The following is a 23,679-nucleotide window of genomic DNA, read 5'->3' as shown; positions in this document are numbered from 1 at the left end:
GCGCGCGGCGGGCGGGGGGAGCCGGGACCGCCGCTCCAGCCCGCTGGCCTTCGAAAGATCCTCCTGGGCCAATGGCAGGCGGGGCGACGCGCCCCGATTGGTGCAGGCGCTCTGCTGATCGCTGTGGAAACCCGGGCGGCCGGGAGCGCGGGAGGATGCGGAGCCCCGGGCGGGGGGGCCGGGGGGGCGCGCGGAGGGGGCGTCGGGGCCCTGAGCGCCCCGGGAGTTTCGCTGGAGGCGAAAGTCCACGGCGGCCGCGGGCGGGGCGGGCGGGGGCCGCCGGGGGCACTCGGCGGCCGGGGCTGCGCGGGGCGAGGCCGCGGCGCCCGGGCGGAGGCGCGGGCTGGGGGAGGGGGCGCGGCGGGAGGCGGAGTAGGGGAAGACAAAAGCCGGCGGCGCGGCGCGCGGGGCCGGCACAGCAGCGGCGCGGGGAGGCCGCAGCATGGGCAGGGGCGGGAACCAGGGCGAGGGCGCCGCCGAGCGCGAGGCGCCGGTGCCCACCTTCCGCTGGGAGGAGATCCAGAAGCACAACCTGCGCACCGACAAGTGGCTCGTCGTGGACCGCAAGGTCTACAACATCACGCAGTGGGCCAGCCGGCACCCCGGGGGCCACCGCGTCATCGGGCACTACGCGGGGGAGGACGCCACGGTAAGGCCGGGCGCCCCCGGCTGCGGGCGGCCGTCGGGAGCCGCGCCCCGGGCCCGGCACCCGCCCGCGCGGCGCGCGGCTCGCGGCGGCCAGGAGCGCGGGAAAGTGTCCGCCGCGCGCGGCCCCTCCCGGAGCCCGTGCGCCGGGGCGGCCGGGCCAGCCGCGCGCCCCGGGACCCGCGCGTCCGCGCCTGCCGCGGGGCTCCCTCGCCGCCGGGGACTCCCCGAAGGGGGCGCTCGGGCCCCGGGGTTTGGGCGTAGAAGATGGCCGCCCCGAGCGCGGGGAAGGCGCGGGAGAGGAGCCAGGTGTGGGGCTCGGCGCGCCGCCCGGGCGGGGGCCGCGGGCGCCGGGATTCTGGTCGGAGAAGCCCGCGATGGCCGCCCCCGAGAGCCCGCCCGGTGGCTCCAGCGCCCACGCTCTCCTGGACGGCCGGGGCCCACCCCGAGGGTCCTCCTGCCTGGAGACTGGACGGGGGAGTCGGTGGAAGGAGCGGGGGGTTTGCAGAGCCTCGGGCGAGAGGGGCCTGGAGCAGGGAGGACTGAGCGAGGCTCGGCTGGCGTGGCAACAGGTCCAGCTGCACCCGAGGTTACTCTGGGACGTCTAGCTCAATGGTCCTCTGTTTCTAAATCCTGCCAGGAATGCCCTTCACTCATCCTGCAGTTCTCAAGGTGGGGGGCCTTGGGGAGCCAGGGCCTATCTTAGGAGTAGCAAAACCAGTGCCTATCACCTGGCTCCAGCCTCTGTCTGAGATCCTTGACTTTTTTTTTTTTTTTTTTAAGATTTATTTATGCATACAAGAGCTGGGGTACAGGCCAGAGAAGTGGGGGGTGAGAGGATTCACCAGAGACAGAGCGGGGAAGAGAACAGACAGACTGACTGAAACACACTGCTGGGGGGAGCAGCGGGCGCAACAGGCCAGGTCTGCTGCGCCACGTGGGAATCACCCTGGCAGGCTGTGGATCGAACTCAAGCTGCAGAGGCTGCAAGCTGCAGAGGCTGAGGATTGCTTCTTAGTGCAGTGCTTAACCCCTTGCACCACCAGGGAGCCCCCCTGAGATCCTTGACTTTTTTAAGGTGTAGTTGGAACCCCTTGACCCCAGTGGGAAGGAAGGGACTCTGTGTGGCAGTGAGCTGAAGTGGAGAAAAAAGTCTGGTGGGGTGGAGTACTCTGGCCAGGTGCAGAGGGGCCAGGCCCTGGGGATGTGACAACTCCTTCCCCCTGGAGGTCCCCACCTGTCCTGTTCTGGGTGGGCTTTTGCTGTCCTGGCTGTGGGTCCCCTGGGAACTCTTGATTCCCCAGGCACAGGCTTGGGCCAGGCAGATAGAAATGGTCTGTTAGCTGGCCGGCGCTCCCACAAGCAGGGCCCATTCGAGGTTGAAAGGAGGCCCCTGCAGCTCTTGACCTCATCCTGTATAGAGGATGGTCCTCAAATCCCCCCACCAAGGGAGAACTTGACCTTGCCTGTCAAAAAAAAGTGGCTAATGTTTGCCCTGCACAGAGCACATTCGCGCAGATGGTTTCATTTATCCACAGATCTGCCTGTCCGTATCTCTTACATCCTTCTTGAGGTGGCAGCGCTGGGACCTCAGTTGGGATCTCCCATATCTGAGATCCACCCCATGACCACCTGCCTTCACTCCTGCCCTTCTCTCTACCTCCCCAAGTCCACCTCTGATCTCTTTCCCTCTGGGCCTCTGGCGCTCTCTGGTCTTGCTGTGGACAGAAGGCACCTCACTGGGGTGCAGGGTGCTTGCTCTTGTCCAGGCAGAGCTCACCCCTGCAGACCTCCCCCGACTTAAAATTCTTAATTTTTAGCAATGATTCATTGAACAAACATTTATTCAGTAGCTCCGTGGCTCGGAGCTGGGCTCTGGGCACAAAGGTGAAAAATTCACAGACAGTGACCGCATCTGTGGCTTTGCTTCCCGGCTCTCTCTCAAGCTGGGGCTTGACTGTGGACCTCTGCCCAGAAACCCCCTGCGCCCCCTCTGCCCTCACTCCTGTCCCTGCCCTCTGCTCCCAGCCCCTGGCCCTGCCCTCTCTGCACTGCCTCCTCTTCCAACCCCTGGGAGGCAAGAGGAGGCCAGAATTCCCTCTCAACTGCCTCTTTGCTGTTCTTGTGAAAGGGCAACACATTGAAGATGAGATTGTCTCTGTCTTCCACCAGCCAGGGCTGTCTAGAGGCAGAGGACCTGGCTCGAGTCCCAGCTTCATGAATCCTTAGGCAACACGTACCTTGAACTTCAGCGTGCAGGGCTATGGAATGGGAAGGTGTGTGAGCGCGTTTTTGAAGCCTCTGAACGTTCTACAGTCACGAGGGTCATTACGCGTGTCCCTAGCCTTGTGTGCACTCAGTGGGAAGTTCAATGAGTAGGAAAAGAAGGAGCTTGGAGAGGAACTTGAATGACCCTATTTTTGCAAAAGGGAAGGGGTCCACTGGGCATGTCCTCCCTTCTGTTCCCCTTGTGCCTGGAGGGCACCCCTCTTTAGATCTAGGTGGGAACAGGCCAGTGTCTACTGCCCGGCCCCAGTACCCCTGGGTATGTCGCTTATTCCGAGACTTGCGCCTCACGCCCAGGCTGCCCCTGCAGGGCCTCCCCATGCAGCCTGCCCTCGCCACCCCGGGGCAGTACATGTGCCTGGCAGCAGAAGTGGGGGCGTTAGTGCCTCAAGCCCCTTGGCCAGCGGGAGCTCTGCCCTGCCAGCCTCCGTTGCTTCCTTCCCTTGGAGGGTCACAGCCCTGGGGCTTCCTGGCTGGCCTGCACCTCCGCTGTGGAAAGGCTGTGGAAAGGAAGTTGCGTCTCCAGTGCAGAGCTCGAGGTCCCTCCTCTGCGTCCCCACCTCTAGCAAGTTGTGCCACCGTGACCAACCTCTTGGGCTGTGGTCCACAGCATCGTACACCCCAAGTTTGCTCCTCCCCAAGCCCTGGGCCGGGTACCCTGTGTGTGAAGCTGGGTTAGTGCCTTGCCTTGCTCTGCAGAGAAGGCTGGCCTGGCCAGAAACAAAGTAAGGGTCCCGCATGCTCAGTGTGGGGGAGGAGCTGGTGGCTCTCTCCAGAGTGGGGCTGGGAAGATGTCCCTGGCAGGAGCTAGATGGTGCTGGGCTCTGGCAGAAGCAGGAAGTATGACTTGCAGGCTTCCGTGTGGGGATCTGGGTGTCCTGCCTTCTCTTCTGCAGCCCCAACTTCCTGCCCCCCAACATGCATCTACTCCACTGAGGGGCTGATTCTGTTCTGCTCTCTCAATGGCTTGCCACTGCTTTCTCTTCACCTGTGTCTGGGCCTTCTTTCTGGAAAGTGGCTTCTCCCTGTTGATGAGGAGAGAGCTGGTTCCATTTCTTCCAAAATCAATGTTTGGATTGGCCCTATTTTCTCTTGACCCATGGCCTAACTGGCCTACCTTGCACCTGCCAGAAACTTACATAACTTAGCAGCAATTGTGAGTCTTTTGCAAGCAGATTTTTGTCATCTGTGACACATGGAAGAAGGAGAGGCAGGAAAGGGTCAGCCGGTGGAACAGACTCACAAAGCAACACTTTGAGTGGAGGAAAACGGCCCAGAGTTTTTCAGAAAGTCTGTGTCCCCTGAGCTGAACAGAAAGGGAAGGAGCAGAGAGAGGACTAGCAAGTGTTTTCAGAGCAGAGGCGGGGAGGAGGCCGGGGCTCCAGGGCTGCCCGGCTCTGCCCACTCTAGGCCAGCTGCCCCACCCGCCGCAGCGCCTGGGAGAGGCCCAGAGCTCCCGCGGGTGGTAGAGTGGGTGGGCAGAGCCGCCTTCCACAGCCAGGGCATCACCTCAGGCCATGACTTTGGAGAAAGGAATGGAAAGTCCTTGATAAAGTAGTTTCCTGAGGCACAACTGCTGTGTCTGATAACGAAACGATTTGTCTACTTTTCATTGAGGTAAAACGCGATATTCTGAGGGTGCACCCAGCTATTGCCCGGCTCGACCGCCCCCTCCAAGCCTCTGCCCAGGAGGAGACACCTCACACAGAAAGATCCCTCCCTGAACCGCCCCCGCGAGCCCCCCCGCCCTTCCAAGGGCTCTGGGCCACCTCAGCTCCCTGCACCCGGGCAGGAGGGTGCTGGAGGGAGCCAGGGTGCTGTGTGTTACCTCCAGGGAGCTTCAAACTCCTATTTCACAGATAAAGAAACGTGCACGGGAAGGCGACCCCAGGTTATAAGTGGCAGCGCCGGGGTCCTTCCACATTTCTGCCTCCCCGCGCACGCGTGAGAATTTCCTTCGCACCTGGCGGCAAGGCCTCCTGGCAGTGACCACTGAGATACTGGGGTCAGGGAGGGGGAAACATTTTTATTCAGGAGTTGTCAGCATTTCCCCCTATATTTAAAAAAACTTTGAACTTTTCATACAGAAACGTGAACATCTAAAAAAAGTGAACATCTAAACGTGTCACCACATTTCTGCCTCCCCATGCATGTGGGAGTTCCCTTCGCTCAGTCACATGGATATAAGTTTTATGGTGACAACCTGATGTCTTCACCTCCTTCTAAGAACAGGGATATCCTCTAAGATCCCCATTTTTGTCATATTGAAGAAAGTTAATATTCCTTGCTGTGGTCACATCACTGGGCCTTTTTTCACAGTCACAAATGCCTGTACCTAATTTTGCATTTGTCTTTGGTGTAAGAGGACCCCCCAGGCACATTTCCTTCCCGGCTGGTGCCCAGGCACTCAGTGGAGCCTGCGAGACTCAGTGTCCTTCCTTGGCCCTGCCCAGCCATTGCCCTCGCAGAGCACATCTGTCAATGCCTCAGGAGCTCGGTGGCCGGGCTGTGAGATGGGCACTGAGGCATCTGCCCAGGGAGAGACCCAAGGGAGCAATGGGTGCCGAGTGGTGCTCTTTGGTGTCCAAGCGGGACCCAGTTTCTGCTGGTGCACCCTGCCCTCACCACCCACCCTGCTCCCCAGGACGCCTTCCAAGCTTTCCACCGTGACCTTGACTTCGTGCGCAAGTTCATGAAGCCCCTGCTGATTGGAGAGCTGGCCCCCGAGGAGCCCAGCCAGGACCGCGGCAAGAACGTGAGTGGGACCTCGGGGCCCAGGAAGGAAGGCAGGGTTGCAGCCCCCAGAGCAAGGGAGTTCTACCCCAGTCAGGGGAGCCACTGCTTATCACAGGGGGTCAGCAAGGACTCCAAGCCCCTGCTGACCTGGGAGAATATCCTTCTCTTAGTGCCAGCCTGGGCTGGCCCGTCATCTTCTGGAAATGAAGGTAATGAGTTCCCAGTCTCTTCATCTCTGGGGCCTGCCTCAGAGGCTGGACACTTTGCTTTTTGTCACCCCCACGCTATTGTATTTGCTCTTCTAGGAGCCCCACGTCAAGTCTGTGTGCCCTAGAAGGCCTGCCTGCCCTCCCCTCTGCACCGCCCTCCAGATAGTGCCTTCACCCCTCACTGGAGCTCACCTCGGGCTCCATCTTCCACCCTCTGGCCCCCTTCCAGGCAGACAGCATCATCTCCCTGCCTTCTCTGGTGGGCCGCCCCTCTTTCTGACCTTGCTTCTCTAGTTCCCTCTTGGTTTCCCCACTTTCACTGCTGCTTAGAAGGTTGGTTCTTCACCATTTATCACCCAGGCTCCCAGACCCCGGCTTCCGCCACCCATCCACCACCCTCTCTGCCCTTCAAGCACCCTGTTTATGTCCCAGCTGATTCCTTTAGGCCCGTGTCCACTCCTCCCACGCCTGCTCCTGGCCCCTGCCACCCAGCTGCCCTCCCAGGCAAGCTCATCCCTCAGAGCCCTCCGGTGCCCAGTGCCCACCTAGTCCTCTTGCCTAAGTGAGCTTTGGAGGAATAGGTTTTGTGTCTGATGGGATGCCAAGACCAGTGGAGCAGTGTCTGTGGTGGAAAATGCAAGTCCTTTTGTGAGTGTTAGAATCCACATAACATAAAATTCACTGTCTTGACCATTTTTGGGCATACAGTCCCGTGGCTTTGAGTACACTGACACTAAGGCACCACGAGCCAGCTGCCTCCTGAGCTTTTCATCACCCTGGCCTGAAACTTGATCCCCACTGGCACGATTCCCTCCTCCCCCATCTCCTGGGCAACACCATTCTGCTTTCCACCCATGGACCTGCCTGTTCCTGGCACCCCAGAAACGTGCGGCCACACACACCATCTGCCCTTTGTCTCTGGCTTATCTCACTTAACATAATGTCTTCAGGGCTGGTTCATGTTGTAGCGCGTGTCGGAACTTCCTTTTAAGACTGAATTATATTTCATTCCACCTTGTGGACAGATCGAATTTTGCTAGCTGTTCCTTGCCCAGCATCGGCGGCGCCTGCTATTTATGTAACCGAAGCACACTGCTGTGCACATGCGTCCACCTGCAAGCTTTGGAGTGGGCGCCTTCCTTCGCCACTTAGTTGGCAGAGTTAACACCCTTCCCAGGCTGAGCCAGACCTGGCCAGGTGGGGCGGCCGGCTCCCTCCGGCTACAGCTTCCAGGGCTGTGCAGTGGGTGTTGAAAGGATGTCGGTCCCCCCAGAGCGACGGGGCGGTCAACCCCTTCCCTGTGCTCAACAGTCGCAGATCACCGAAGACTTCCGGGCCCTGAGGAAGACGGCTGAGGACATGAACCTGTTCAAGACCAACCACCTGTTCTTCCTGCTCCACCTGGCCCACATCATCGTCATGGAGAGCCTCGCCTGGTTCATCGTCTCTTACTTTGGCAATGGCTGGATCCCAACCCTCATCACGGGATTTGTCCTCGCTACCTCTCAGGTGAGGGACGACCTTGCTGTCCCTGGGAGCCCCGCCCAACTCCCCCAGCCCGCAGAGGCCTGGCACACTCTGTGACCCTGGCGTGGTGGAACCTCTGTGACCCTCTCCCCAGGCCCAAGCCGGCTGGCTGCAGCACGATTACGGCCACCTCTCTGTCTATGAGAAGTCTACGTGGAACCACATCGTCCACAAGTTCATCATCGGCCATTTGAAGGTAAGGCGCTGTCAGCAGCTGGGGTAGCCTGGGCCTCAGCAGCCGGGGTATCCCGGGCCTCTGTGATGAGCGCTGGACAGGTGCTGCCCCACATGCCTAGGAGGCAGGTCCCCACTGCAGTCAGTATTCGAGGCCACAGGGTGATGAGGCAGGTCTGCATGGATGCTGGGCGTTCCTGCTGGGGGGGCCGACCTGCCTGACGTGCCTCATTAGGCCCGGAACTGCTTGCTGCCTCTGATACAGGTGCATCCTTTTGATTCAGCTGAGTTCATTGTTTGCTCCCTGTGTGAATGCTTATCTTTGGGCTGGGAAATGAATAGTGCTCTTGACTGTTGTGCTTTCTCCCGTGAACTCAAACGCACATCCCATTCTTTTTTCCCCGTGGGGGCCAGAAAGCACAAAGCAAGACTCAGAGCAGCAACTTGCTCAGTTGACCTTCCCAGTGGGTGTCATTGGTGCCCTTATCTTAATAGTAGCCATCCAGGGCTGTGAGTCCCTCAGCAGCAGTGAGTCCCTCTGAAGCAGCAGCTTCAGAAGTGCAGGGGTGTGAGGAGCAGGTGTTGCCACCCTGTCAGTCTTTTTTTTAAAAGATTTATTTTTACTTATTTACAAATAAAAGAGCTGGTGTGCAGGCCAGAGGTGCAGGGCATTAGAGGATTCACCAGAGACAGAGCGGTGAGCAGAACAGGTGGATTCACTGAAATACACTGCTGAGGGGAGCAGCGGGGGGACAGGAGAGGTCTGCTGCGCCCTGCGGGTCAGCTCCCTGGCCGAGGATCGAACTTGTGCTGCAGTGGCTACGGATAGCTTGATAGCGCTGAGACTGAACCCCTTGCACCACCAGGGAGGCCACCCCCCATCAGTCTTCAGGGAGGGAACTTCAGACAGGATAAGGATCTGTTGAGCCACTGGATGAACCTGGTTTAAACCCTGAAGGTTCTGCACTTACCCCCAGTGGATGGGGAGGCTGACCACACACAAAGCTCAGCAAGTTTGTGCAGAGACAGGTTGCCCTTGCCAGGGACCTTGTGCTGTTCCGATAGGCATTATCTCCTCCGTTCTGGAAACCGGTTCTCGCCAACTCTCTGTAGCAGATCACCCTCCACCCCAGTTTTTTCCCCACAGTGTCCAACTGCTTCCTAAGAAAGGCAAGGATCTAGAAATTTCCATCTCGCCCCAACCTGACTTGGGAAGAGCATTACATCTGGGTTACACTTACTTCCCTGCTGCCCGACGACATCGGCCCTTGGCTTACAGGCTCTGGGGCTGAGGGTGAGTGGCCCTCATGCAAGTAACCATTGCACAGCAAGCGGTTAGCCTGGCCCTTAGTCTGAAGGCTCTGAGAACCTGGTATCCTTCCAGAATTTGGGGGCTGAGGGTGCACAGAGCAGAGCGCCTTGTTTCATTTTATGCTCTTCTCTGTTGGATAAAACCCTCCAGTGTCAGAAAGTAACATTTTATTCCCAATCCATGTTCCCCCGCACTTGACAAAGATGGGCTGTGTCCTGTTTCCAGATGCTGGGTGGGGGCCAAGCAGGCCTGGCCCGCCTGACAGAAGGGCCTTGGCGCACAGCTCCTGCGTCAGACGGACGAGGCCGGAATGAGGGCTGGCCTCCACGGGGAGCGTGTGCTGACGCAATCCGGGACATCAGGGTACTCTGGGGAGACGGTCACAGGCTGGAGGGGGTCATGGGCTCCTCCAGGCTGGCCGGGCCCTGTTGACCGAGTCCTTTGTGCTGTTTGCAGGCCAGTAACGGGGATGCGCAGCTCACCCAGGGGTGCCCCAAAGTGAGGAGGATCTGTAGGTCCATCTGTTCCTCTGGCCCCTTTGCTGGGCACAAAGGGCCTCATTCAGGGAGGTCCCTAAGTGTCCCGCACCTCAAGTCTGTGAACCGAGCTGGGGAGGACAGCTGACAGTGCTGGGGCCCTTGGCGGGCTGGGGCCGCTTCTTGGCGCAGCTGTAAGTTCTGGGTGTGAGCTCGAGTCCCGACATGCCTGCGTCACGCCCAGCGGACATTTCCGCAGGGGATGACCTTTTACAAAGGCAGTTCAGAGCTGTCACCCATCTGCCTTAAGCTCTATTATTGCTCGGCAGGCACACGGACAAAACGCAAACTGAGGCCCTGTGCTTGCTAGACTGCTTCTGGAGGGGGAGATTGGGAAGTCTAGCCTTTCCAGAGCCTCATTTCAGGGCCCTGGGACTAGGGTGAGGTGAGCTAAGCACTTGCCTGTGTGCAGAATTCAGTGGGACACCAGAAAGACTCAGTAGATAAATACCTTTTCAATGCAGTCTTTTTTAAAAAACCAAAACGAAAGTAAAAAATAACAACATTGAACAAAATACGAAAATTTTAGGTAAAGATCGGGACCATGCTAGTCTATTAAAGTCTGAGGCCAAAGGAAAAAACGGTGCCTATTTGTATTTCTTTTTCTAGCGGTTGACTTTTTTTTACCTCCAGAACTCTAAAGTGGTTGAAAAACAGTTAAAAATGGAGAAGTCAGTGTATTACATCACAGTGCCAAGTTTAAACATAATATTTTATTTCTTTTTAAGTGGATGAAAAATGATCTAGGATCATCACTTGGTTCTTTTCATGTGAAAGTGAGATGAGCCGAAGGTGGATTTTGACAATATGGTCCATGGGTTTGTTCTGTCAGAGCCGGGGACACGCAGGGGCCCTTGCTGCAGGTTCTGGCCTGGCGAGGTCCTGGTCCTCTGACCCAGCCGAGGGGCCTCCCTTTGGCTTCTGGAAGAGTCCTCACACTCCCTCCTCACACCCCCGCAAAATGCAGGGACTACCCTACACCTGCTGAAGTGCTTGCCAGGAGCCCCTCACCCCCACTTCTAGGGCCGCGGGCTTGGAGGGATGGGGTGATGCACTTCTTTCCGGGGTCTGGGCCACAGGGGCCACCAGCGCTCTCTGGAGTCAGTACTCGTAGCCCCCCCCCACCCCCTCCCTCTCTGGGGGCCTGAGCCTCCATGTGTAACAGGTAGGCTCCGCCTATCGGGGATCCTGGGAATAGTCCCCTGAGGACTGCCCTGCTCACTCCTGTTCCCCTCCGCCCCCTGCACAGGGCGCCTCCGCCAACTGGTGGAACCACCGCCACTTCCAGCATCACGCCAAGCCCAACATCTTCCAGAAGGATCCAGATGTGAACATGCTGCATGTGTTTGTCCTGGGCGAGTGGCAGCCCATTGAGGTATGGGGTGGGGGGCTGGGGAGAGGGTGCTGACATGGGCGGAGTCTGGCCTCCATGTAAATATATGTGTATTTATATATTTTTTTCTCCCCCATGTAAATAATGGACATGAGTCCTTATCAGAGTTTTAGGTCTCTCCCTCCTCCTGTTGGCCAGGCTACTGTTCCGAAGTGGACCCAGAGGGGCTGAGGGGGTGGGCACGTTTCTGCTGCTTTAGCCTCCAGGCAAGCATGAGGCCAGGTCTTACACCATCTGATCCTGCTAACAGTCTACCTTGTTTTTATACTTCCTTTATTTCTTTTGTTGAGAAAACACCTGTTGTAAGCACTTATTTATTTTTGCATAGAAGAACTGGAGTGTAGAGGTATGAGGGTGGGGGTGAGAGGATTCACCAGAGACTGAGTGGGGAGCAGAACAGGTGGATTGAAATACACTGCTAAGGGGAGCAGCAGGGAGACAGGAGAGGTCTGCTGCGCTCTGCGGGTCAGCTCCCTGGGCGGGGATCGAACTCAGGCTGCAGCAGTGATAGTGCTCAGCCTTAACCCCTAGGCCACCAGGGAGGCCCCTGTTCTAAGCATTTAAATAGTGAAGAAACAGACAAAGTTAAATAAGTTCAAATCAAACAAAACCACACCAAACAAAGCAAATAAATAAAAATAAAAAGGGAGTCTCCTGTTATCTCCATCAGCTCCTCTTTGCCCCAGATACCACGCCCATAGTTGACCATGTGCTGAAATTCTTCCGGATATTTTCAGTGTGGTATAGACATGCTCATATCTGGTGGCGATTTTTTAATGGAAACTTACGTCTCTTCTGCACTTTGCCCCTCGCCCCCACCCTTGGGCCTCTTTCTGAGAGTCCAGTCTGCCAGGCTCCACCAGGGGTGCCCCTGCATGACCCACACTATTTTATAACTCTGACCACTCGGTGTGCCTGAGTCTTAATAAAAGCACACCCAACGCAGTCAAAGAATTTCCTCATTGAACACAGTCCCAAAAAATCAAGAGTCAGTACTGGTAGCCCCCTCCATCTCTGGGGGCCCGAGCCCTCGTGTGTAACAGGTAGGCCCTACCTATCGGGGGTCCCGGAAACAGTCTATAAATGCTTTGCTTTTTGGAAGTGTGTGGATGATGTAAACCCAAGCCAGGGGCCCCCTGCTGCCTCTATGCAGAGCCTCAGAATCGCGGGCTGGCGCAGAGGAGGGGCCGGGTCAGCATCTGCCACGCAAGTGCATACACGGGGTCACACAGCCCCGTGAATTCCCAGCAGCGCTGGCATCCAGGACCAAACAAGGAGAGGAGGGTGTCGGTGCCCCCTTACTCCCGTTTTGTGTCTCTCCAAGAGAGAAACATGAGCAGAAACGGATTTTCTGGGACATTCTCAATTATGAGGAAATCGCCAAAATTCACTCCTTTGGAAGCATTGCCCCCCTTGGCCGGGCGGGATTCTCTACCAAGGCACTTGTGGGCATTTCTCTCGTAGGACTCAGTTAGGTTCCCTTAGCCATGTCTAGAGAGTAGAACTGACGCACTTGGGCCTTGCTATGTGAGGACAAAGGCTCGCCTTGCTGAGGCTCTGGGTTGAAGAGCCGTTGGCGCCTTGACAGATGTCCCTGGGCCCCTCACAACAGAACCAGTCTCACTGGCTCCTCTGGCAGGAAGGCGCCTTTCTTCTCGGGGCGGCCAGTGAAGCCTCTCCCTCTCCGCCTCTCCAGGCTCTCCCGAGGGCCGGCTTCAGGGCAGGGGGCGGGAGGTTTCAGGGTTCTGGTTGTCCAGTTGCCAACAGCATCTGAGAGACATGGCCAAGACAGATGCGTGGTGAGGTCCGCCTCTTGCACACTGGGGGCAAGGCCAGTGGTTCCTGGAGTCCTAGTTGAGCTGACCCCAGGCATCGGCAGGGCCATGCCACCCTGGGGCCTCTGGTGTCAGTGGACCCTGGTCCCCTGCCAGGACACGTGTCACGGTGGCCCCCGGAGCCAGAGGCCAGGGCTCTTATCTCAGATAAACAGAGATTCATTTCCTTCATGCTTAGAAAATTCTTGGTAGATGTTGTTATTAGCGTTTCAGGGGTTCACTTTTGCCAGCTGGCTTTTGGATGAGGTGATGTGACAGGATGAGCTCACCTGAACCCCAACTTCTGGTCTCCGCCCCTCTGTCCTCGGGAATCTCGTGGGTCCGTCCTTGGCACACACTGGAAGCTGGTGGCAGCTGACTTTCCCTTCCAGAAGGAAATGACCTCTGTATGTGCAGCCTTTCTGGCCAGAAATAAGGCGACTCTCTCCACTTACTCCAGCTCCTTTGATAGCTCTTGGAAAGGCTTTAGATTTTTCTTTCTGTGTCCTGTGGGGGTTTCTTTTTCGATTTAATCCTACATTGTTGATATTTTGTCATTATGGTGGGGGTTTCTTCAGTAGTCAGGAAAGTTGTTGATATTTGACTGTTGTCCTGTGTCTGTGATTCTTCAGTTTTGGGCTCTCTCTGCTACGATGGGCTTCATTTCTGGTTTGGGTTTTATGGCTTCACTGGCACTTGCAGGACAGAGTTAAACAGAGGTGATGTTGGCACCACTGAGCCCTCAGACGCCGCGACTGTTCTGCGTCCCTGCCTGGGACCTTGCTTCTCACCCATCTGGCCATGCCCCCTGCCTCCGTGGTTGTCCTCAGCTGACCCCAGCTGCCCGCTCCAGGCAGCCCTTCAAGCCCAAGGCCACTGGACTAAACCAGTGGCCCCTAGGAACAGCCATGCCCTTGGGGCCCCTGGTCTGGAATCTGGCCTCGCTGCTCAGGCCTGGTCAGGCCCTCACTGCTCTGTGTGTTTGTAGGTTACCAGTGGTGGGGGCTGGGCGCAGTGACAGTTCCCTCCCCCAACTCTGTTCAGACAAGGAAGGCCCTTGTTCCTCAAGACATTTTGTTCCAAAGATTAAAGTTCCCTGCACAGCCCCCGGCACCACCTTGGCCTGTAAACCAAAACTGGCCTTGTGGTTTGAGCAGAGGCTGAGCCCTGGAGGGTCATCCCGAGGGGCAGAGGGCTGTGGAGCTCCGGAAAGCCAGGCCAGCAGTGCTGCCCGCCCTGGCCTGGCTGTTAGCCTCGGTGGGGAACATGCCCCTGTTTAAAGCCTCCGAAGGCTGCCCCCCTGTCCTTCCGAGGGATCCCTCCCTAAGCGTCTCCCCATAGTTCCCCCTGGGGGTATGGCCTCTCTGACTGCCCAAACCTGAAGTAGGGGGTGAGCTCTGAGGGCAGCCTAGGCAGGTGGGGCAGAGATGTGTGGGTGAGGTTCCTGTCCAGGGCCAGAGAAGCCTGCAGACCGAGGCTGAGCCTGTGGGCCGGTCTCCGGCTCCTGGGAGGAGGTTCGAGCAGGACCGAGGGAACCCTGCCTCTGTACATCCCTGGACTGGCTGCTGGAACCCCTGAAGTGGCCCTTCTCCCTCCTCCCTCCACTGGGAGCCTCCCCAGCTGGGACCACCGGGTCAGCCTCATCCTTGAGTGGATGCACTGTGGGGATGAAGGAGTCCCTGCCAAGGCACAGGAGCCACACAGAACAGCGGGGCTCATTCTGGTGGGTTCAGCTGGGCGTTGGCCAGGGTGCCAACGTGCACGACCTTGGGACCAGACGGGCTGTGCTCCCCGGGGCCTCCCAGGAGTCTCCGTGCCCTCCCCCATGATGGTGGCCCTCGTGCACTCACCTGAGGAATGGGTCAGTTGGCCTAGACGACACAGGATTTTTCCATCCAGAACAGGCTTTGGTCTCCTGAGTGCCCCTTTAGTAGGAGTGGGCCCTGGGAGTAGCACCTGGCATTTAGGCCCATGTTCTCATTGGCGAGCCATCCCAGTCTGGGCCCCACATGCTCCCAGCATCTCAAGCAGGTACAGGGGGGGCTGCTCTGAGCAGCGTCCTTTGGTCTTAGTCCCTGAGACTCAGGGTGGGCAGGTCCCCGGCTGGGTCCAGGAATGAAAGGACTCCGGGGATCCTGAGGGGCCATGGGTCCCCCGTTGGCATGCTCAGCCAGTTGGCATGTATAGTGAGGATACTCACTTTAGCCCTGGCACCAGGCTGCGGGGGGCTCAGACTCCATGGGAGGGAACTGGTGCCTTGGGTGGGATGTGGTGACCAGGTGTGGCCCAGGGGTAATTAGCTCTTGGGGATTGCCGGAGCATCCGTGGAGGGAGGTGCTCCCAGCCTGGTGGCTGAGCTCCCCAGGGCAAGCCCCTGCTGTCCCATGCCTTGTGAGTCTTTCACTTGTGTGTTCACTCAACCAGTTATGGAGAGCCTGTCACCTGGGTCGGCTTTTGGGGACTCAGATCCCAGCCGGGCCCACTTAGCATGTGGCTTTGGACAGTGACTGAAGGCCTACCATGCTCAGCCCCTTCAGAAACACCAGCATCCTGGGCTACTAGGCCTGTGTGGCAGGCAGCTCAGGCGGACACTCAGCCAGGGCTCCAGAATGTTGCCTCCTGTTAGCCAGAGTGGTGGGGGCTCAGAGGCCTGAGGGGCCCAGCCTCAGGGGACCCAGGGTGTGGATGGGCAGGAGAGGGACAGAGGACCTGAAGGCTGGAGGAGAGGCCAGGAAGGGTGCGGAGGCCAGAGGGGCACCAGGCCCTCACGATCTCTGCTTTCTCCTCAGTACGGCAAGAAGAAGCTGAAATACCTGCCCTACAACCACCAGCACGAGTACTTCTTCCTGAGTGAGTGTTCAGGGGCCCTTCAGCCACAGCCTGGACCCCAGCTCACTCTAGAGCTGTCCCTCCTGTTCCTCCTCCCACCACGTGCTCTTTCAGACCCAAAAAGTGACTCTGAGTCTGCTAGGGAAGGGGCCACTGCAGCCACCCTGTGCCATCCCCAGCCCACGGTGCCAACAGGACACAGGCCCAGGGCAACCAGATGCTGACCCAGGGTGTGGTGGGGTGCTGCTGTGTGCTGTCCCCACAGATTCCACCCCGCTCCTTGGCCACTGGGACCCCAGTTTCTCTGCCTATCCTCAGTGCCCCCACCCCCCCCCCCCCCCCAGCTGCCAGCCTGGAGCCCTGAGTGCCTCTGCTCTTCCCACAGTTGGGCCGCCGCTGCTCATCCCCTTGTACTTCCAGTACCAGATCATCATGACCATGATCGTCCGCAAGGACTGGGTGGTGAGTGGGGGCACCACTGCCGGGTGCAGGGAGAGGGGCCTGGGCCAATGGACGTGTGGGGCCTGCACTGCAGCCCAGGTGCTTCCTTGGGGCCTGCGGGAACCTGGTCTCCTCCTGGGGTGGCACCTTGGCTCTCCCAAGGGACATCTCTGAGCAGGCAGGGGCAGAGAGGCCATGTCTTAAAGCTGTTGCTCAGCACATGGTTGGGAGCCCAGTGGGGAGCCACTGCCTTTGCAGAGCCTCCTCAGAAAGTTCCTGAAGGCAACTGAACCAAAAATGGCCGCCCACCCTGCCACGGCTCCACTTCGGCTCTCGCCCTCCCTGTATAACCCTGCCACCCTTGAGACCCCGAGAACCGGGTCATGCCACACTGTGGTGGTAAGTGGAGAGTGGCTGGGCATGGCTGAGGAACCAGGTGTGTTTGTTAAGACTTGCCACCAAGGAGCACTAGCTGATGCCACAACTGTCAACTGACAGCGTTACCTTGGCCCCGGTTCTGCAGGCTGGAAGACCAGATGCCCGTGCTGCAGCTGGGGGTGCGGGGATATGTGTGTGGAGGGGGTGCTGGCCTCGCTCCTGGCTGTGGGTGGCTTTGGCCTCCCGTGTCTCTGCACATCATCTTTCCTCATTGTCTGCCTGCATCCAAATTTCCCTTTTCATAGGACATGGTCACGTGGGTTAGGGCGCACCCCGAGGACATTGTCCCAGCTCAGGACTTCTGCATCCACCCTGCGTCCTGACATGGACTTGGGGGTTAGGACTTCAGCATAGCATTTTAGGGACACTGTCTAGTCTGTGGCGCTGGGCCTGATAGATCCTGCCTCCAGAGAGAGAGAGAGAGAGAAAGAGAGAGAGAAAGAGAGAGAGAGAGAGAGAGAGAGAAAGGGACCCCAGGGGTCTCTACAGCCCGGTGCACGCTCCCTGGCCTTCTGACCACGTGTGACTGCACAAGAGGAAGCTGCCCAAGGGAGTGGCCTGCGTGCAGCAATCGGTCACCTCCGGCAGAGCCTGCTCCCGGGATAGTCACTTAGTAGGTAAACTGATGATGACGCTGAGACGGAGAGTTGGCGTCTTGCCCACCGAGATGCAGTGGGTGGGGTAGGCACCAGGACCAGGGCATTCTGATACTACGTCCTGGACTTGTCCCTCAGGCACAGCCACCAGTCTCTCCATGACAGTAGCTTGTGTCTGGGTCACATGTTAAGGGCTTCAAAGTATTTTCACGTTTTCAGCATGAGAAGGCCAAGTCTTCCAAGCCGCAGTTGCAATGCTGGACAGAGCCTCCTCCTCAGCATTCTGCTGAGCAGTTCAGCTCAGAGGCCCGGGCTGGGCCGGGATGTTGGGGTGACAGGGAGAAGGCCCTCCCCTCGTGGGCCTGGGTGTACCTGCACTAGGACTTAGTAGGTAAACTGAGTTTTCTCCAAAGAGCTCTTTGTCAGGACTCCAGCTTCTGGGAATAGCTCAGCGCTGCCCTCTGCGTGAGGCCTTGGGACTCTGAGCGCTGAGCAGGTGCGGGCTGTAGGAAGCTTCTGGTTTAGGTAGGTACTGGGAATTTGACCCCAGATCTCCTGCCTCTGTCAGCCTGCTGTGGCCCCTGGGGCTTACCTGGTCCCCCAGGAGGCCACAGCTAAAACGGAACTTGAGCCCTGCTGTGCTGGGTCGGCGGAGGCTTTGCCGACAGATGACCCCTGGCATGGATATTTAATCATTTTTTTGCAACACACTTTTCCCCCCAGGGAACAAAGCAACAGAGAGAGCAGGAAAGAGACTCAGCCTGGGCAACCGAACGCCATCATGGCAGAGCCAGGGAAATTGGATAGGCCCCTGAGGTTCAGGGCCCACCTGGCGGTAGGGAGCTTGGGTCCCTGCCCTTGTCCCTTGCAGGGGAGTGTAGGGCTGGGGCTGGGTGGGAGGAGCCAGCCTCCATCCTTGGCTGCATCTGTAAAACAGGGGCAGTGTGCTCCGGGCTTGGTACTGGGGGAGCTAAGGCCGAGAAGCCCCTTGCTCGGGTCCATGCCCACGTGGGGCAGAGGCAGGCCCACACGTGCTTCTGCAGCTGGAACCGGGGCAGTGGCTCTACAGGAGTGGCTCTGATGGCCAGTTGGCAATATCTGGTGGTATTTTTGATTGGCACAAATCGGGGGTGATAGAGTGTGCTGGCATCTATCCGGCCGGAGAGGTTGGTGAACATTCTTCCATGCGGGACACAGCCCCCGCTACGAAGAATGAGCCAGCCACATAGGTGAATGTGGAGTCTGAGAAACCCCGAGATAAACCCCAAGAGCTCTTAAGGTTGATACGCTCTAAGAGCTGGGAGGAGGGGGGGTTTCCACTGCTCTGGCAGCATGCCCATTGCCACATGGGGATCCCCAGGCCTCACCCAGTGGGAAGCCCCTCAATCTGACACCACTGCCAACCCCCTGTCTGTCTGTGAGTCGTCTCTGCTGGTCTGACTGCTTCCCTTCACCTGGAACCCTGAAACCAGGGGCTGTGTACCCCTCTACACATAAAATATGTCAATAAGCACAACTCCCATTAATACAACTGTACTAGTTGCTTCTCTCCACCCCCCATCAGGCCCCCACTGCTGGCCCCCCAGGCTCTCCCTGTCTACAACTGCCCCCCTTTTCTACTGTTGGCTGAAATAAAAGTCTCTATGATGCTCAAGGAATTTATTAGTCAGACTGAGGATTTGAACCTTGTGCAACGGACTTGATCCTGTGAGAGCTGTTCCAGCAAGCGCAGGCTCGGGTTAGTTTATACAGGCAGGAGCCATGCGTCACTGACAATAAAATTGTAATCATCCTTGCGGGCAGGGCCTCTGGTTTCAGTGTTTGCAGGTGAAGGGAAGCAGCAGAACAGCAGAGGTAGGACTTGGAGGTGGACAGGGAGCCCATCCTGGCCCCCATCTTGCTTCTTTCCGAGAGCACGCAGCCCCCCTTCCCGCTGCTAAAACACTCAGCATTTCTCTAGAAACGGACAATTGTGCAAACAGGCATCAAATCCGGGGCGGGCCTGGTGCCCAGCTTCCTAGGGCCTGACGGGGTTTCTTGGACAGTTTTGCTTAGCAGAGAGGTGAGATATCATCTGCCCTGGCGGTCAGGATGCTGTGCCAGGGAGGGCAGGGCGGTGCCACGTCTGACCGTGTTTCTCTTTGCAGGACTTGGCCTGGGCCATCAGCTACTATACCCGTTTCTTCATCACCTACACCCCTTTCTATGGCGTCCTGGGAGCCATCCTTTTCCTCAACTTCATCAGGTGCCTGAGTTTTGCTGGTTAATCATGTGTCCTGAGTGCTGGCATCGTGGGGGTCCTTGATGTGAGGCCCCAGGTCGAGAGGTTCAGGGGCCACTTCTTGCTGGGCCTCACGTCCTGGCACCGCGGCAGGGGCACAGCTTACCCCCCCACACACACACACCTGCCCTGGGCATGTGGGGTGGTGCCCTCCACGGGTGTCCCCCAGGACCACAAGCCCTGGGACGCCAGCACTGAGCTGTGCCCTCTGCCAGGTTCCTGGAGAGCCACTGGTTCGTGTGGGTCACGCAGATGAATCACATCGTGATGGAGATCGACCGTGAGCCCTACCGCGACTGGTTCAGCAGCCAGGTGAGGGCAGTCAGGGCCGAACCTCTCTAGCCCCGTCCTGGGCACCCAGAGCCTGACTGCCCAGGGACCCTGGCTCCGGCCGGGCTGTCCTAGGGCTGCTGGGGTCTGTTTGCTGGCCAAGCAAGCAAGGGGTGGGGATCTTTAGGAGCTAGTGGGGCACCTGGGTGGACTGAGGACTCCAGCAGGAGAGCGTGACACAGCGGGGTGGTCCTGAGACCCTGGGTAAAGCTGGGCCACGGGAACATTCCCTCTGCTCCTGGCTACTCACCACCACCACCATCCCCCCTCCCCCCAGCTGGCAGCCACCTGCAATGTGGAGCAGTCCTTCTTCAACGACTGGTTCAGCGGACACCTCAATTTCCAGATCGAGCACCAGTGAGTGTCAGCATGCGGGCAGGGAGGTGGCACAGCCCCTTCTGGGCAGAAGCAGCCTGGGGCTACCTCCTTCTCCCCCCTGACCCACCTCCCCCAGTCTGAGAGCTCAGTCTGCAGCCAGCCCACCACGGGGAGTGGGCTCCCCGCTGTTCCTCCCCTAGGCCAGTTGGTGCCCTGGCCTGGCGACCACTGTCTGCTGCCTCGCGGTGCCCAGCTCTCGCTTCAGGGCACTTTCCCTTTGCTCCCCTGATGCGGTGAGCGCAGCTGCAGGGGACTGAGCCTTCATTGACAGAGAAACTGAGTCCCCAGCTAGGTCAGACAGCAGCCTGGACAGAATCCAACTCCCAGAGCACACACATGGTCCTGTTCATGAACCCCCCTGCATTTGCCCCAAACCCCCACATGCCAGCAGCCCCAGAGGGCACCAGGGAGGGCTGTAGGCAGGGTGCTTGGCCACAACAGCCGGCACACGCGGGCATCCTCACACGTGCCCTCCCCCCAGCCTCTTCCCCACCATGCCCCGGCACAACTTCCACAAGATCGCTCCACTGGTGAAGTCCCTGTGCGCCAAGCATGGCATCGACTACCAGGAGAAGCCGCTGTTGCGGGCCCTGCAGGACATCCTCAAGTGAGGAGGGGCCCCTGGGTGCTGGGCCGGGGTGGGGACCAGAGGACATGGTGGGGCCACCACAGTGGAGTTGGTGACCGTGGTGGTGTCCAAAGTGAGCAGGCCTGGCCCACGGGCCACCTTCTTGCCAGGATGCCCTGCTTCTGCCTTGGGCTGGAGAGGACCTTCCCTTGTCCTGCCACAGGGAGTTCCCTGGGGAACCCTAAGCTACTGCCCTGTGGGCCCCAGTGGCTGTGGCACCCCTGGGTCACAGCTGAGACCCTGTCACGGCCTCTGCAGCCTGCCCACTCCCTGGGGCTCCCTGGTCCCACCCCCCCTGGTCCCTGACTCCATCCTCCTTCTTCCCAGGTCCCTGAAGAAGTCTGGGGACTTGTGGCTGGACGCCTACCTCCACAAGTGAAGCTGCAGCCCTTGGGGTGCCCATGGGGGAGGGAGGGCAGGTAGGGGTGATGACCAACGGGCGGGTGGGGTTTTATTCTGAGGGGTGTTTGTGGGGCTGGGGTACACACCAGCTCACAGGCCTCGGTTTCGGTCTTTCTCTGGTTTTCCCCTCCGTTTCCACTTCACTTTTCCCTCCAGTGCCCTTCCCTCATGGGGCCTGCCCTCTGCCAGCTCAGCCTTCTCCCCACCTCCTGCCCCCAAGGCCAGTGGTCTGCAGACCCCGCCCACCACCAGGCCTCACACTCCCCCCTTCCTCCCTCAGGCTCTCTCGAGGCCTGTGGGGTAGGGTCCTTACCGGGCAAGGCGCCTCCCTGACCCTCCAGGTCTGGCCCCAGCTCCCATCTTCCTTGGCTCAGACCTTGGGGTCTAGGGAAATGCCTTTCTCACCCCTGGGGCACCCTGGCTCAGGTTCAGCGGTTCCAGCCATGGTCCTACCAACTCCAGAGCCTGTGACCTTGGGTCCGATGACACTGAGGACTCAGCACAATACCAGCAGAGGCCAAGGCCAGGTTGGGGGTTTCCTGGCCTGGAGGTGCTGCCTGGACACCCCACCCCTTCAGATGTCTGTCCCAATGGGAGACCTAATCTGGAGCGACAAGACCCTTCTAGCCGTGGCAGCCAGGCCCTGGCGGTGCAGGCCCTTCAGGCTGCAGGAGGGTATGGGGGCCTGGGGCTTCCATTGCAGCCTCCCCACCAACACACACGTGTCTGGGGGGCTGGTGAGGACGTGTGCTTTCTTACTTTAACTCTCTTACATCTTTTACTGGCTTTTTAACCTTTTGCTACAGGATACATTCTGATGAGGCGGGGTTTGGCCACGGGGCTGGGCCTTGTGACAAACTGCCTTTCACCTCAGGCCCCTCAGTAGGCTGAGCTGGGCTCACTCACTGAGGCTGCTGCTGGTGGGGTGGCACTGGGGCAGAGGGAGAGTCTGGGAAGAGGTGGCCCTGAGGAGAGGGGGGGCGTGTGGGAACTGTGGTGAGGAGTTTGGGCTGGAGGCCGGCTGCTGAGGGGACGGAAAAGTGAAGTGGGGGACCCTGAGATGAAGCAGTTGGAAATCTAACCCACTAACCGTGATTAGCTTTGGGGAGGGTGGGGCAGGAGCAGGCTCAGAGTGGGGACCTTTCGGGGGGCTTCTAGACCCCAGCTCTGGCCAGCCAGGAGGTCAAAGCCCTCCCGCCTAGAACACAGGCCTGTCAAGCCAGCCTGCTCCCCAGGGGCAGAAAGGGTTCATAGGGGACTGATCTTAATTTTTATCACATTGCTTCCCCATCCCTCCATTTTTTGGAAATAAAAGTAATTTTATTCTCACTTATCTGGTCGACGGGCAGCCTTGTGTTCCTGTGTGTTAATACAGGCGAGACTTTGGGGGTCAAGGGCCCGGGCACCGGGAGGAGGGCAGCACTTGTCCTCTGTGCTCCCCCTCCCTGTGGTCACCCTGCCTGCCCACTGCTGCCTCTGCTCACGAGAGGACTTTCCCTTCCCTGACATGCACTTGGTCAGGTGCATGGTGCGAATGACCCAGATAGTCGGCCGGCCTTGGTCCTCCTGGGGGCTCAGCTGCTCATGCAGACCCGACTGACAAAGACCCTGGAGCCACGCGGGGCTTTCTGGAAGGTGTTGGGGAGTTGGGAGGGCAACAAGGAGGGGCTGGCCCAGGACACCATCCCCACAACCTCAGTCCTGTCTCCTGCATCCTCATCCCTGGAATAGCTGCCCACTGCTGGCCTCGTGGCACTGGCTTCCCTGACTTCTGCCTGTTTCGGTTGGCGCCCAGAGCTCTGGGGGCAGAGATTACCCAGCCTCCGGAGGGGCTGAGGAAAGCCCTGGAGACTGACACTCCATCTTGTGCCCCTTGTGCAGGGAGTAGCTCACTACGTCCTCACAGCCCAGTGTTGCTGCTAGTTCATATAAAGTGGTCCTGGGCCCCAAGTCTGTCTGACTCCAGAAGGAGGGAAGTAGCACCCCCTATTTGTACGAAGAAGGGACCTGCTGTGGGACGCCAAAGATGATACCTTCCATATCTCCCAGCAGACCCAGGAGAGGCCTTCAAGGCTGGAAGTTCCTGGGAGTCATCTGTACCCTGATTTCCAGAACAGTACAGAACAAGCCCCCTCCCCCCCACCACTGCCAGCTGGAAGTGCAGGATCTATCACTGACAACCAGGATCCTGGGAGGGGACGCTGGGGGGGGTGGCTGTGAGGGCACCAAGTCCATAGACACTTGGGTCTCTGGCACCTTGTCCTAAAGTACTACCCTTAGGGCAGCCTGGGACCTGTTTCTGCCTAGCCACCACTCCCATCCCTGTGCTCCCGAGATTCTTGTCCTACACAGAACTGCGGGGGTGTGATTCCCACCCCCACCCTGTCGAGTCCCTCAAACTCCCGTGTGGATAACAGCTGAGGAGGCAGAGACCAGGGGGAAAGGACTGGCCTGAGGCCACACGGTGATGGCTTCCGGGCCAGGCCAATCTGGGATCCCTGCTCCTCACCCAGACCCCTCCTCCTTCCTGTCAGACTGCTCCCAGGTGCCCCAGCCATGGCCACGCCGTGGGGGCAGTGGCGGGAGGCCATCCTTGTGGAGGAGCTGGAAGCTCACTCAGTGAGGCGGCTGCTCCCAGAGGAGGGTGTCAGCTCTGCGTGGCGTGGGTGTGTGCCAGGGCCTGGCGAGTCGCTCAGGTGTCCAGCTAGACACGACACTCCCCTG

At 58.8% G+C, this 23,679-nt stretch overlaps 1 protein-coding gene across 1 annotated transcript; it reads left to right on the top strand.

Annotated features, from left to right (window-relative positions):
• Nucleotides 1–431: 431 nt before the first annotated feature.
• Nucleotides 432–22,299, top strand: FADS2 (fatty acid desaturase 2). Its single transcript, XM_037517748.2, has 12 exons — nt 432–649; nt 5,576–5,686; nt 7,188–7,385; nt 7,498–7,599; nt 10,675–10,800; nt 15,422–15,482; nt 15,847–15,923; nt 19,084–19,181; nt 19,433–19,529; nt 19,825–19,904; nt 20,407–20,532; nt 20,881–22,299. The coding sequence occupies exons 1-12, from the start codon at nt 443–445 to the stop codon at nt 20,930–20,932; spliced, it is 1,335 nt and encodes a 444-aa protein (XP_037373645.1). The 5' UTR covers nt 432–442; the 3' UTR covers nt 20,933–22,299.
• Nucleotides 22,300–23,679: the final 1,380 nt, after the last annotated feature.

This window comes from Talpa occidentalis, unplaced genomic scaffold, assembly GCF_014898055.3.
Source record: "Talpa occidentalis isolate TD23 unplaced genomic scaffold, MPIMG_talOcc4v2.1 talOcc4.17, whole genome shotgun sequence".
NCBI classification, from domain to species: domain Eukaryota; kingdom Metazoa; phylum Chordata; class Mammalia; order Eulipotyphla; family Talpidae; genus Talpa; species Talpa occidentalis.
The sequence above is the reverse complement of the archived record's forward strand: the minus strand, read 5'-3'. Positions and strand labels throughout refer to the sequence as shown.

Excerpts from the sequence above, each read along its gene's own strand:
- FADS2 (XM_037517748.2), top strand. The coding sequence starts at position 443 with ATGGGCAGGGGCGGGAACCAGGGCGAGGGCGCCGCCGAGCGCGAGGCG. Across the intron at positions 5,687-7,187 it reads GCCAGGACCGCGGCAAGAAC|TCGCAGATCACCGAAGACTT; the intron begins GTGAGTGGGACC and ends TGTGCTCAACAG. Across the intron at positions 19,182-19,432 it reads CTTTTCCTCAACTTCATCAG|GTTCCTGGAGAGCCACTGGT; the intron begins GTGCCTGAGTTT and ends GCCCTCTGCCAG.